The 14,185-nt window shown below is 36.0% G+C and overlaps 1 protein-coding gene across 1 annotated transcript in view; it reads right to left on the reverse strand.

The window, feature by feature from the left end:
- Positions 1–1,118: 1,118 nt before the first annotated feature.
- MARCHF5 (membrane associated ring-CH-type finger 5) overlaps positions 1,119–14,185 on the reverse strand; it is a gene marked incomplete at both ends in the record, with an annotated part of 46,252 nt that continues 33,185 nt past the window's right edge. Inside the window, 4 exon segments of the mRNA XM_084246107.1 lie at positions 1,119–1,235; positions 2,015–2,181; positions 2,584–2,767; positions 9,124–9,254. Coding sequence (XP_084102233.1) covers positions 1,119–1,235; positions 2,015–2,181; positions 2,584–2,767; positions 9,124–9,254 — 599 coding nt within the window.

Consider the following 14,185-nt stretch of genomic DNA (forward strand, 5'->3'; position numbering starts at 1 on the left):
TAAACCAAAAACAATGACCTCAATGTTTATTCAAGAATTCTTGTCTTCATAATTAACTCCTCACTTACTGTTAAAAAAAACAAAGATCTCAAGGCCTCACCTTGGTTTACTCACTGCTGGTTTTATCTCTTTTGAAACTAGACCATGAACTCTGTAAAAGTAGGAACCTAAATTTGTTTTGCTCACCATTGTATTTCATAGCACTCTGCAGAGTGCCTGGCAAAACAGGAGGTGATCAACAAATACCTGAATAACTGAATCAATGAAAGAGGAGAGTAAAATAACTTTATTGATTTTTTGCAAATCATTCTCTGTGTTCAAACTACTATAAACTGGCAGCTCTAATTTCTAGAAATATGGATTTAAAAACCCCCGTGATGGAAGGATGATGACTCTTCCCCCCCCCCAACAGTAATTAAGACTACATAAGTCAAAATTGCATTATGAACTATGAGATGTCAACATTATATAAATAAAATTTAATAGTGAAAAAGTGATCTGGAAGCCCTGTGAATTTTACCCTATACATTTTGGAGGACATCACATGGGTTAAAAAAAAACACAACAAAATTGCATTTGTTCAGATAATTATTTGAATGCTTACATACATTTTTGGTTTGTTATTTAATTATAACTAATTTAATTTACATTTCCTCATATGAACATATACTCCTATTTAATCAAATTATGCCAGTGAGAAAAATCCTCATAGTACCTTCATTGAGTTGAGTTGCTGATTCTAAGAAAACACTTAACATGAACATGTACAAAAGAGGCATTTGAATAAAACAGTATGTGCATTTTTAAATACTTGCACAGTTTGATCTTTACATTTCTGCCTGGAGAAAATATGAACAAAACCCAGGTTTACCATGCTAAGATAATGGAGATGACTGTCATAAAAGAAATACAGACAAAACAATGAAAACAAATCACATCCTCAGGTTCCGTGATTACTGAGAGGATTTCCCCTGCCCTAAGTGCTTTATTATATTTCTTAAAAATATGAGAGCAGCAGTTTATCACAAATCTCCACTACTGTGCATTAATGATGGAATCAAAACAACACAACAGACTTATAAGGATGAGAGGACTGCAGAACAACCAGAGTCACAGTTTTATGCTTCTTCTTGCTCTGGATAATTTAGAATTTTGCGGTGTGCCTGACGTAAATATTGCTGCTGTTTGAAGTAAACCTTGAATGCTCCTTTTATGGCAACAAAAGCAATTCCACCCTAAAATAAAAAGGGAAATTAACAGATTTAGAGAAACAATAAAAAATACAATTTTACTTAAGATAACAAAAGCCATTGACTTTCATGCTAAACTAATTCCGATTACTACAACTGAAGTTTTCTTTACTAGGGGAAGAGAGAGAACCCACTGGGAACAGAGGTTCACTGAGGCACCTTCCCTGTTATCCCCTCAAGCAATCTTCCAGCTCTACAGCCATTCTGACATAGCAGGGAGAATGCTCCTGTAGTATGTGCAGGCTGCCATCAGAGGGGAGAAACAGGGATAATGATGATGATGATGATGATATCAAACAACATAGTGCTTACTATGTGCTAGTACTTTCCATGAAATGTCTCATGTAATCCTCACAATTATCCTGTGGTAGCTACCATCACTATCTCCATTCTACAGACACAGAGAAGTCAAGAAATTAAGATTCTCAGCAAGGCATTATTTGTGATAGGATTTGAAGCAGACATCCTGACTCTAGCGTAGACGCTCTTCACCATAATTTTGCTGGCAAAATGGATGGGTGTGATGATTCATACATATTCCAGGAGAGCTATCACCTACAGCAATATTCAGGAAGTACAAAACTACTGCAGGGTATACGCCTCTTCACTGTTATTGGATGTGGGGATCAAATAGAGGCTGAAGGCCCAGGAGTCACAGAATGAATATTTATGTAGTCCCATTATTTTTTCTTTATTAAACAAATGTGCAGTTCATTATCTTTTGTGTAGTCACTTGAAAAAAAGTAATATTAAAGCCATCTTACCAAGATTGTCCTTTGTAAATTAGAGTTAACACTACTGAACATCAGTTTACCAACTATAGTCGCAATAGTAGGAAAGACAAGGGCTCCACACAAAATTCGGGTAGCAGAGACATGATCTGCTAAAGGATTAGCCTCAGCTGGAATTCGAGGAACAGGACAACCAATACCTAGAGGGAAAAAAAAGCGTAGAGTATCAATGCTAATAAGTCAGAATAGCTAAAATATATATATATTTATGCATACAAGAGCTGGGGTATAGGCCAGAGGTGGGGGGGGGGGTGAGAAGATTCACCAGAGACAGAGTGGGGAGAACAGGCAGACTGACTGAAATACACTGCTGAGGGGAGCAGCAGGCAAGAGAGGAGAGGTCTTCTGTACCATGTGGGTTAGCTACCCAGTGGGGTGATCAAACTTGTGCTACAGTGGCTGCTGATAGCTTCATAGTGCTGAGACTTAACCTCTGCACCACTAGGGAGGCCCTAAAATATCTTTAAGTTAAAAACCCATGCTAGGATTCTTCTACAAGACTAATTGGGCATGCACATTACAATTATAATTCAGGGCCTTACCTGGAAATATACTATTCAAAATCTGTAGTTTATTTGAGTATTTGCGCCATAGTCTAAGTACATAGTCCTCCCAGCGAATCATCTTGCCTAAAATTAGCATGACAGGAATAGTAGGAAGTCCAATTAAAAGGAATAAAGGATCAGCTCTTTCCATAACATCCAGACCTTCTTTATGGCCTACAACCTGCAAACAGATAGCATTTGATAAAATTGACTTCCATATCAAATGAACAGTTGCATGCTTGAGTTCATTTCATTTCAGGGGAAATGTTACATTTCAAAACGACAGAGAAATAGGAAGTTTTAAAAATAAGCTAGAAAGCAATCAGACCTGATTTTATTTATAAGAAATGTCTGTCATTAAGGAGGAAAAAAGGCTTCCAAGCAATGTCATATTATAGTGGAATGAGTTTTTAAAATGGCTTATCCACATTGATTACATTTCAATAGAGGGGAGAGGACTTTAGGTTATTGCTTCTATTCCCTTAATTTGGTAGAGTCGGCTATAAATGGTAGGTCCTATTTGTCTTTCCAGCACAGCAGCTGTTTTCCTGCTCTTTCTAGGTGGTAAACACAGCCAGCCAAGAGCAGAATTGGCCTTCAAGAGCTAGCCTGAAAACTTCTCTTTGGCTCTGCCTCCTGACTCAGTGGTGTTTGGATTAGAATAAGATCTCTCTGGCTTATTAAATACCTGCTTTATAGACTTAACTCACCTAAAATGCAATTCCAAGATCTAAATTTAGGGGACTGCAGTAGGAGGTTCACATTTGATTACAGCAGTCAATTTTCCAATTCAGGAACCCTAGGGTAACCATTCTTATGGCTGTAAAGATAAAAACCTTTCCCCCCATCTGGATTTTGAGGCTATTTTCCAATTGGTTTAGATCCCAGAGGGCAAGAAGGACATGATCCGTAATTGTGAATCTCTATGCTTCCCCTCCCGGCAAAATTCTTTTCACTTACTGATTAATCTTAAACTTCTCTCAATATTTTCATTTTGTTGGTCAACAACTTAGTTTTAGAGAATCTCCCTCAAAATTCTCTTCCAAAGGTCTCAAATGATTTTTCTTTAGCATAAAGTCTCAATTACTTGAAAATTAAACATTTCTCTGGGATTATTCCTGGCAGTTATGTCAGGGAGAGATTACTTCAGAATCTTGGGCTTTTAGACCACTCAATCACATAATGAAGTGACAGTTTGATAGGAGGATACTACTGTAAAGAACTCTGTAGTTTTTCTGATCACACTTGAGAAATAAGCTAGGAAGAAAGGGTTGAAGAGGACCTTCTCAATGTTTATGATAGGCAGGAGGGAAAAAGAAGGCAGAGGAAGCAATGAGGGAAGAGGAAAGAAGGTAGAAGACTAACAGCTGCTGGGGACCATATATACTCAGGAGAGCAAACTGATGACAAGATAAATGGGATTTAAAAACAAAATGAGATGCCCTTTCTGTCAGTTATTAGAGCAGATTTTTTTCAGATGGACTACAGATGTGAAATAAGGTCAAGAATGTCAGAGCAAAATAGGCAAAGCAGGCTTGATCTAGGTAAAAATATTTTATGAATGTAAGTGGAGAGAACTAAGGTAAGTGTTCTTTAAAAAAAAAGATTTATTTATGCATACAAGAGTTGGGGTACAGGCCAGTGATTGGGGGGCGGGTGTGTGAGAGGATTCACCAGAGACAGAGTGGGGAACAGAACAGGCAGATTGACTGAAATACACTGCTAAGGGGAGCAGCGGGTGAGACAGGAGAGGTCGGCTTCGCTATGTGGGTTGCTCTCTGGCCAGCTGGGGATCACACTTGTGCCGCAGAGGCTGTGGATTACTTCATGGTGCGGTGCTTAACCCCTTGCGCCACAGGGAGGCCCCTAAAATAGGTGTTCTTTAAATTTCAGCTAGGGATATAGTTCAGACTTGAACTTGGTTAATTTATCTAGCCAAAATAACATTAAAGGTCAGGAGGCTAGCCTCTCCTAATGGTCAAAAACCATGGTATCAGTATTGATGTTCTTCTGTATCTCCAGGTAGAAACTTAACTTCACATTTTGCATAAAGAAAGGTGGTCGTTTTAAGTTGCCTCATGGTGAAATACTCTGGTTAACAATATTTTATAAACTCCAATCTCACACAAAAGTGTATTAGCCTAGAGATTATCTTTAACTATATATAGTGCCTTTCCATACCATTCCTTTTATGTAACTTTTATTGTTTTTATATAGTGATCACCTTAAAGCTATAACTAAACGTGATGTAAATTCTCTCAAAGTGTTAGCAAATAAACATAGAAACTTGAAAATTTCCTTTGTTGCATAATGTATTCTTTTTTATGAGTTTAGAAATATAAAACAGTGAATATTCAGATGTGGACTACAGTAAAATAAAGTTTATACCCTCTCAGGGGTAGCAGAAAAAAAACTTTAATACCAGATTTCCAAGAATGAGGAAAAAAAAAGAGAGAAGAGGGCAAAGAGAAAGCAAAGGTTCACTGTCTCCCTTATTGAAGCTAAAGTGGAGAGATGCCTTATGCTCAAGCTGAGGCTCATCATGCATGTATTTCAGGCCAGATACAGGCCTAGTTGCTGGGGATAAAGTGATGAGCTAAACAGATGTCTGGTGAGGTATAATCAAATCAATCAAGTGTGCAAATACAAATGCTATAAAGCAAAGGGGATGTTAATACATTTGTATAACACTACCTGTTACCACAGTCAGACTCAAGGGCAAAAAATGAAAGCTGAATTAAGCAATGGTGCTGATTTAACTGTTGACACAAAATATTCCTGTGTACTAGTTCATTGGTTCAATGTACATTCTGGTTTTATAACAAAATTGAAAGATTATTTTTAAGACTTCACTTTTGGAGATTAAGAACTATAGAACGTCTTCTTTAAGACTTTATCTATATATACAATAAAGACTACTCAATTGTGGATTTAGAGAAAAGTTTGTTTTTCTAAGAGTTAAAAACTAGCTCTTCATATCCAGTTAAGATAAGCATTTCAACAATGCTGAAAGGCTACAGATTTTAATTTAGATGTTATCTTTTAAAGCACTGCCTACTAAACCCTACTTTTAAATGGAAGGAACAGTGATGAACTAATAGATACTCTTAGTCAGAAGTAAGGATAATTAAGTATAGAGTAATTAAGAATGGACAATGCTGATGGTGGTTATCTTCACAATAAGAGGTAGAAGTGAAATTAGGTTGGATATTAAATTTCTGCTGTTCCAGGATAAAATGTTCAGCTGCCTTTGGGACTGCTTTCATTTAAGGAGTCCTAGAATAGGTACAGGAATCCTAATGCTTCTTTTCTGCTCTGTGGCACGGGGCATAAAAACTCTCCAAAATTGAAAACTAGAAATAATAATGTCTATGTCAAAAGATTGTTGCAAGAAATAACTGCATCAGTACTAGAAAGGTGCTCAACCCAGTGCCAGGACAAAAAAGTTATCTATTACGCTGTCTTTTTAATAAAAATGTAAGTGGAATGTCCCACTCAAGTTCCCCACAATTAACAGGGATTGAACCTTCAGACTGGTTAACAGAGAAGGAAAGGGAATAGAAAAAGAATAGTGGTCTAATTCCTTAATCTAATTTGCTTCCGATTAGTCAGAGACCAAAAGGGAAGAAACTGTGAAGTGTTAAAAAAAGCAAACCCTAAATTCTGTTGATGGTGTTATGGGGCATATACCCTATCCTGCTCAGGCAGTAAAAGGCTTACCACTACTCTTAAATCACACAGCAAAACCTACTCACTGCACAGCTGATCTCATTTTCTAGGTTAAGAAAAACACTTTCAATGTACATGCAAAATTTAGTCTAAACGGTGACATGTAATATATGTGTTTTATAATTTGAGGCTATCTTCTTTATTGTCATGATTAACCCGCATGTTCATTCTTGTCTCCTTGCTGGCAGCAGTTCCTTCCCATTACCAATCCAAATTATTTCCTTTAAGGTCAGCTCAAGACTTTTTTCATGATTTCAAATGGTATTTCATTTCTACGATATTAAAACATGCTGCGTCTGTAGTTCTTAGTAGTCTATCTATATAACCTCACAACTCTTCTAGTTGTTCATCTATATACACCTTGTCTTAAGGCTTTATTTGAAGTTCAATGATCAGGGCTTTCAATTTGTTTTGTACTTTATATAGACCTCAGCTCAATCTGAATTTTTTGAAAAAAATCATACCAATATCGTTGAAAATGCCAAAATATAGCTGGAAACTGTTTAGAAGATACAAACTATATTTCTCAATAGGGTCCTGTTGAAGTATCCTGTTAATTACTAGAATTCTTTTCTTTTAGAATTGAGCTAGCCTAGAAACTTTTCCTCACCTCTTACAATTAATTAGATCTTAAGAGAAATCATTCAATCTCTTAGGAGCTTAGTTTTCTCATCTGCAAAAAATATACGTCTATATAACCACATTTGTACATTAAACAATGTATGTGTTATCTATTCTATCCATTCATGTCTGTCAGTCCCAGTGAATCATTCTGAACTGCCTTGACCTAGTGATATACTGATATTCATTACATTACTGAAGTTTAACAAATTATTGCAGAGAATATAATCAAACAAACCTGTTACTAAGAACCATCATATTAAAAAAATTAATAGTCATTAAAGTTTTTTAAGTGTTAGTCTGTGTATATGTCATACAGGAAAAACATCAATATAAGATATTCTCTACTTTCTAGAAAATTACCTTCCAACAGCAAAAGTACGGTCTAAATATAAGAAATTAAATAATTCAGGTAAACTATATAATATAATCTGGTCAGCACATTAGCTACCATTAAGGAATAAAATGTCATGAATACAGAGGAAGAAAAAAATCACAGTGGGCAGAAGTTAAGTTTCATGGAATAAAATATGGTTGAACTGAGTACAGAAAGAGGGTTTAGATTAGGTAACTTGGACTAGAAAGACAGGTTTTTCAGGCAGGGAGCATGACATAAGCCAAATGACAGAGGTAAAAAACTAAACAACATAAGGATGCACTGGAGAGACAGTGCCAAAGGCTCAAAGTAGAATGAAGTAATCTGCTTAACAAATCAGGTTTAAAAAAAAAATGTTTTTCTAGTAGTTCTTAGTCTTTACTACACTTACGACAATTGAGGGATTATTATATGTGTGATTCATTGCAGTGATTATATCCAGATTTCTGGGGTGTCATCAACATTAAAATAAAAAGTCTTGGAATACTGTTTCACCATACTATTAAGCAACTAGAAAGACTGCTTGGTATGGAGCTTGGCATAGAGAGGTAATGTGCAATTTCTAGAATACTACCTATAAATCCTTTTTTCTTCCATGTACTCTTTTACATTGAAGAAAAATTATGTCACCTACAAACCTAAGTGTGTCAAGTATTAGAATTACTTATGAACACTTAACCAATCTAGGTGCTGCTTTTGAAAGCAACTAGTTAGGCAAAATAGATGGTAAATTTGGAGTAAGATACTGATGGCATTATTTTAGGAAGATTCATTTGGAAGAGTGGCGTGATAGAAAACAATCAAGAAATTGCTTTTGCTATTCAGGTATGATGGGGGAGTAACAAGAAGTCAGGTGGTAAACACTGTGGAAAAGAAGCTGTAGCTATAAAACATTGAAATTGCTTGGGCTTAGTGGGGTAGACATAAAACTAAGAAGCAGAGTTAAAGGTGATCTTAAGAATGTCAAGTACAAATTAAGAGATGGGAGAATAGTAGGAATCAAAAATACAGCAAAATTAAAATGGGGGGAAAATTCAGGTTTCAAATTGAGGAAAAGAGAAGTTTCATTTCAGCGATACTGAGTGTGAAGTCACAAGAGGTCATTCAGAAAGGTCAAGCTGCTTTTGCAGGAGTGAATTTGGAAAGATTAGCACAAAATACTTAGATTTGAAGACAAAAAAGCACAAGGATGATAGCTAGAAATCTTTAAGGAAGAGGTTTAAAGAGAGAAGAACTTTATCTTGAAATTTAAGTCTCCCTAATCTTTCTCAAAGGTTACTGATTGTACCATTGTTTTGTAATAGCAAAAAACTGGAAGCAACTAATTGTCTAATCAACAAGAGACTGGTTAGTAAATTGTTTTAGCTCTATACATAGAATGCTATATGAAAAGCTCTCCAAGATTCACTGTTGGTGCAAGAGAGATAGAGCTCTAATATGCTTTTCTGGGGTCTTTTTGTTTATTTTTAGTTTTTTTTCTCTATCTCTAACTTGCTTGCTTTTGGGTAACAAAAAAGTGTGAGAATATATTCATTTTTTCTTGTATATGTGCAACAGATATCTGGAAAAATATGTATGAAACTACTAATAGTGGCTATGTGGGTGGGCATGGGTGGGGAGAGGGAACTGGAACAAATGAAGGATGGAAGTAAGATGACTTTTAACTAGATAGTTTTCTATATATCTTATTTTTAAGTTATCAGAATGTTCACACTTGTTCAAAATAGTAACTTTAAAACTTCTAGTAAAAATCTATTTAGTAGATCTCCAAATCAAAAGTAGTATCATTGAATGCAGTAAAAATAATGAACCTGCATCACTGTCACTGCTCCGTAAGTCACAGCTGTCCAATAGATAGAGCCAACCATTATTCCTGCTGCTGCAAATGGGCAGGCTTTTGAGATCAGTCTATCTGCAAGATCCAAGACGTAAACAACTGGACCTATAATACAAAGAGAACAAGTAAAGTTTCAGCAGAAGACAGATTTAAAAAAAAAATACTTGTTTAATATTTTCCATAGATTTAAAATACCTTTATGAAGTCAGATGTTCTTATGCTTGAGAAATAACTTCTGTAAATACGATGGGTACCTAGATTTGAATAGTCTTACTTCTAAATTCTAGGAAATAGCCTTTTCAAATTTATTGGTAAATCTAGCATTAAAGTCTCAAACACAACTGCTTCTTATAAAGGACATAATTCTCTCACTTCTATCTCTTAATAACACTGGCTACTGCAAAATGAGATGGCCAAGTCAGCCTACTCTTCCCAAAAAGTTCCGGCCATAGTTAGATTTGCTAGTACTTGATAAAAGTATCATTTCTATGACTTCACTCATTACATCCTTGGTACAGTGTATGTGAAGGTAGCCACAGTTACTTTCTTTTAGTTATACAAAGCGAATCTATCTTAGATTTTTAATATATGTTATTTAGTTGGGTATTATTTCCTAACAGAGTTCTTTAATTGATCATGATGCCAGTTTTTATGGCATTGTAACGTTATTTGTGCCAGTTAAGCTTCTACTACTATATACTGTCTGTGAAATTTGGTATTACTCCCTCTGGAAGTTATTTGGAATAGCTATATTTGGAGGTATTCTACCAACTGCTACAAAACCCAATATAATTTAACTCCAAAATTTTCCAGAATGGAAGGATTCCAGGCCTAAATTTGTTGCAAGACCTAAAGAATTGAACATGTAAGTTTAACCAAAAGCATATGAAACCTTGATTTAGTAACCATCATTACTTGTTAAATACTACCTACACACAAACTATTACTTGTCACATTTCTTTAGACATGTATAAAACTTATTACCTACCTTCTGGGGATATAAAATCTACAGGAAGATGTTGTATACAAAACTATTTTCACTGCACAAAGAAATTCATGTAGCAATATAATGATAAAATAATTAAACGTAAAGAATAACCACTCATCTATGGAGTCCCTGATCAAAGAGATAGCCCATTGTGAAGTAGAAAGAACATTAGGAGAGACATCAAAGGACCTGTGAATTAAATTGATCATATTTCATATTACTGTCAAACTTAATATTTAAAATTGTAATGTATCTTTTAGGGCAAAAGATATAAAGTAAACTTAGTTCAGTGCATTCTGATTCTAAATCCTCTAGTAATAGCATTTCTTGAGTGTCTACATGAATACCAGGTGTGTCTACTATGCCGCAAACATTACATGAATCATGTAATCTCATAATGTAAGTTTGTTCCTTAAAATATACATCTTAGTTTGTCACCTTAGTTTGTCACCAAAGGTCCCTCAAGTACTCGTAGTATAGGTTTGTAAGTTAAAAACCACAGGTTTATGGGCCTCCCCAGTGGCGCAGCGGTTGAGCGCTGGGTTGCGAAGCTGCCCGCAGCCTCTGCAGTGCCGGTTCGATCCCCGGCTGCTCCCCGGCCACCGGAGGAGGGTCCCATATGGCACGCAGACCTCTCCTGCCGCCCGCTGCTCCCCTCAGCAGTGTACTTCGGTCCTTCTGCCTGCTCTGCTCCCCGCTCTGGTGAATTCACTCACCCTCCCGCACTTCTGACTGTACCCAGTACTGGTATAAATAAATAAATCTTAAAAAAAAAAAAAACCCAAAAACACAGGTTTATATAAAACCTCAATTCTTTCCTATAGTTTATCGATAATTCTTGAAGGCAGAAGAGAACATCCAGCACATGTCCCCACTTACCAACATCACACCTATCTGAAGTCAATCCCTTCATTCATACAGATGCCATCCCCTCACCAATTCAAATCCACAGCTCCAGCAATTCTCTCCTACTCTTTATTGGACTATTCCCATACACCATTATTTCTTCTATTTAAAACAACAACAAAGTCTTCTCTAAATCCTTCTTGTCCCACTACTACATTTCCTTTTTACAATAAAATTCCTCAAAAGAATTGTCTGTATTCACTTTCTCCCACAGTTTTGTCTTGAACCAACTCCACAAAAAACTGCTCATCAAGATCACAAACAGCGTCCACATACGAAGTACAATGGTGTAACCCACTGGTGTTCCTTTTATTTGTACTTCATCTTCCCAACATATGATTTTTCATTACATTTCCAGGATGTCACCAACTCTTGGTTTTCTTCCATCTCACTAGTTACTCACTTTTCAGTTTCTTTAGCTGACTCCTTTTCTTTCTCACCTCAGTGAGGTTGACCTCATCACACTCCCTACTGGATTACTCTACTCTATTCCCGCCCCACCCTCCCAATTGTTGCCACTTAACATACACTGATTTACATAGTAATTCTGTTTCCACTTACTAGAATAGGGGTTGGAAAACTATCACCCATGCATGTGCCAAATTCAGTTTGCTGCCTTTTTATTGTAAATAAAGGTTTACTGGAACATGGCCATATGCAATGCCTAAAATGTTTAGTTTTTTTTTTTAACAGAAAAAGTTTGCTGACTCCTGAATTAGAATATAAACTACAAATGGAAAATAACCTTTTTGCTAGAGGAATCAATGTTCCTATTACTCTTCAGAATTTGCTGCATTCTCTAGGTATTTCTTTAAAAACTATGATCTAGATCTTCCTTTTACATCAAAATCAACCCAAGTTAAAATACTATTTTTCTACCAGTTACAATCAGAATTTGTAAGATATGTGCTTCCAATATACCTTCTTCCCTCCTCTTTTCAACTATCTACTGTTAGTGTAAGCAGTGTAATTTAGAAAAAAAAATAATTGGTAGGATAAAAATATAATTCTTTTTTTTTTTTTAATTTTTTTTTAATAGAGGCATGTTTTATTTATTTATTCATTTATTTGTTTGTTTGTTTTTGTTTATACATGCACTGGGTACAGTCAGAAGTACGGGAGGGTGAGAGAATTCACCAGAGCCAGAGCAGGCAGAAGGACCGAAGTACACTGCTGAGGGGAGCAGCGGGCGGCAGGAGAGGTCTGCACGCCATGTGGGACCCTCCTCCGGTGGCCGGGGAGCAGCCGGGGATCGAACCGGGGCCGCAGAGGCCGCGGGCAGCTTCGCAACCCAGTGCTCAACCGCTGCGCCACCAGGGAGGCCCTAAAAATATAATTCTTAAAAATAGTCCATCACTACTACTTTTATCTATCATGAACACAATCTTTAGATGTTTGATTTGTACTTCCTTGAAAGATCTCAGACGGTTCAAATATAATGAGCTCAATTTCTTCCTGAATCATTGGAATTCTTTTTGTATAAGCAAAAACAAATGAATGGGGAAAAAAAAATCCTCACTTCCTTTTGGAAATTTCCTACTTATCCCTTGAGTCACATGCAAAAGATGTGCTAGATAAAATGAAGACAATGGTTACATTTTATAGCCCCCAATTCCAGTTTTTCTGGCAAAATTATGTCTAGACTTTCTTTTATTCCATCTAAATTTCTCAAGGCTTTTCTAGTTAGATGACTCCAAGAATAGTACATATTATTAGAATAATAAACTGCCACACAAGGTAGATATTTCTGAGAGCTAAAGATTATCTAGACAAGCTATTTTGTGAATAAGAACAGTCAGTGAAATTCTATGGATGACAGCACTATCTCTGAGTGACTTCCTAGAAAGTTTATTATATCCCATGGCTTAAGTTAATAGAAGGAAAACAACAACAGTCACTATATTCTTTTTTTGTCAAACTACAGTATAGAGAGTTATGGAAAGTGAAGAAAAGCAAGACTCTAGTCCTTGAAAACCTCAATTCTATGGGGAGAGAAAAAGTATGATTAAATGCACCTCACAAGCTAAATATATAAGGGCATAAAAAATTAAAATATTTTTAACAGTTACTACTGAATTTTATTTATTTTTAAAAAGATTTATTTTTATTTATTTATACATACAAGAACTGGGGTGCAGGCCAGAGGTGTGGGAGGTGAGAGGATTCACCAGACAGAGTGGGAAGCAGAAGGCAAGACAGGAGAGGTCTGCTATGCAATAAGTGGGTTATCTCCCTGGCTGGAGATCGAACTCAGGCCACAGCAGTAATAGTGTGATAGCACTGAGACTTAACCCTTATGCCACCAGGGAGGCCATACTGTTGAATTTTAATGCCTCAGTGGACATAACCACTTATGTTTTGAACAATACTATATTTATGGATGGCAATGGATAGCAATTGAAGAAAACTTATATAAATTTTGGAAACTTACAATCAAAAGGAAATCTTTAGTACCATAAAGAAGTTTTTGTGAAGAAGATAACTACCTCCTAATGTTTTGGGTAAAATCAAATTTTCATATTTCAGATTTGAGTAACATCAAACAGTGAGCTAAGAACTAGGGAAATTCCTAAGTTATGTCTAATGAAAAAGAAGTAATCAGTCTTATCTGTCAGATACAATAAATGAATGAATAATACTGAAGTGTTCAACAACTGCCATCACTACTTACAATAATACCTAGAACTCTCAAGATCTTTTTTGCTGGCATAGAAAGGTATCAAAAACATCTTTGGCCAATTCTTGAAAAATAATTTATGCTGCCAGAGTGCGTATTTCCTACCATAGAACAAAATTCAATGAGCATATATAGGTGCTTCACAATGTAATCCTGTATAAGTTACTGAGAAGATTACAGCTCCCATGAACTCCAAGGTTTCTGTTAGGTGGTCAGTGATTTATAAAAAATATTTAACAAGCAAATAGACTGCCTGCAGAAGCTGCTCAAATTTCCAGGCTCTTTTTTGGGGGCTTGCTTTTTTGCTTTGTATTGAACTAGCTTTGACCTAGACCAAAGTCAAATGCCAACATGATAAGCCTAAACAACAACAATACCTTGAGATTTAGAATCATTCAGAATAGCAATTTGGAGGCCATCAAAAGTCCAACGATACAGTTTTAAACTTCTCTCCTTGTTTCAAGT

This window comes from Talpa europaea, assembly GCF_964194135.1.
Source record: "Talpa europaea genome assembly, chromosome: 10".
NCBI lineage: Eukaryota > Metazoa > Chordata > Mammalia > Eulipotyphla > Talpidae > Talpa > Talpa europaea.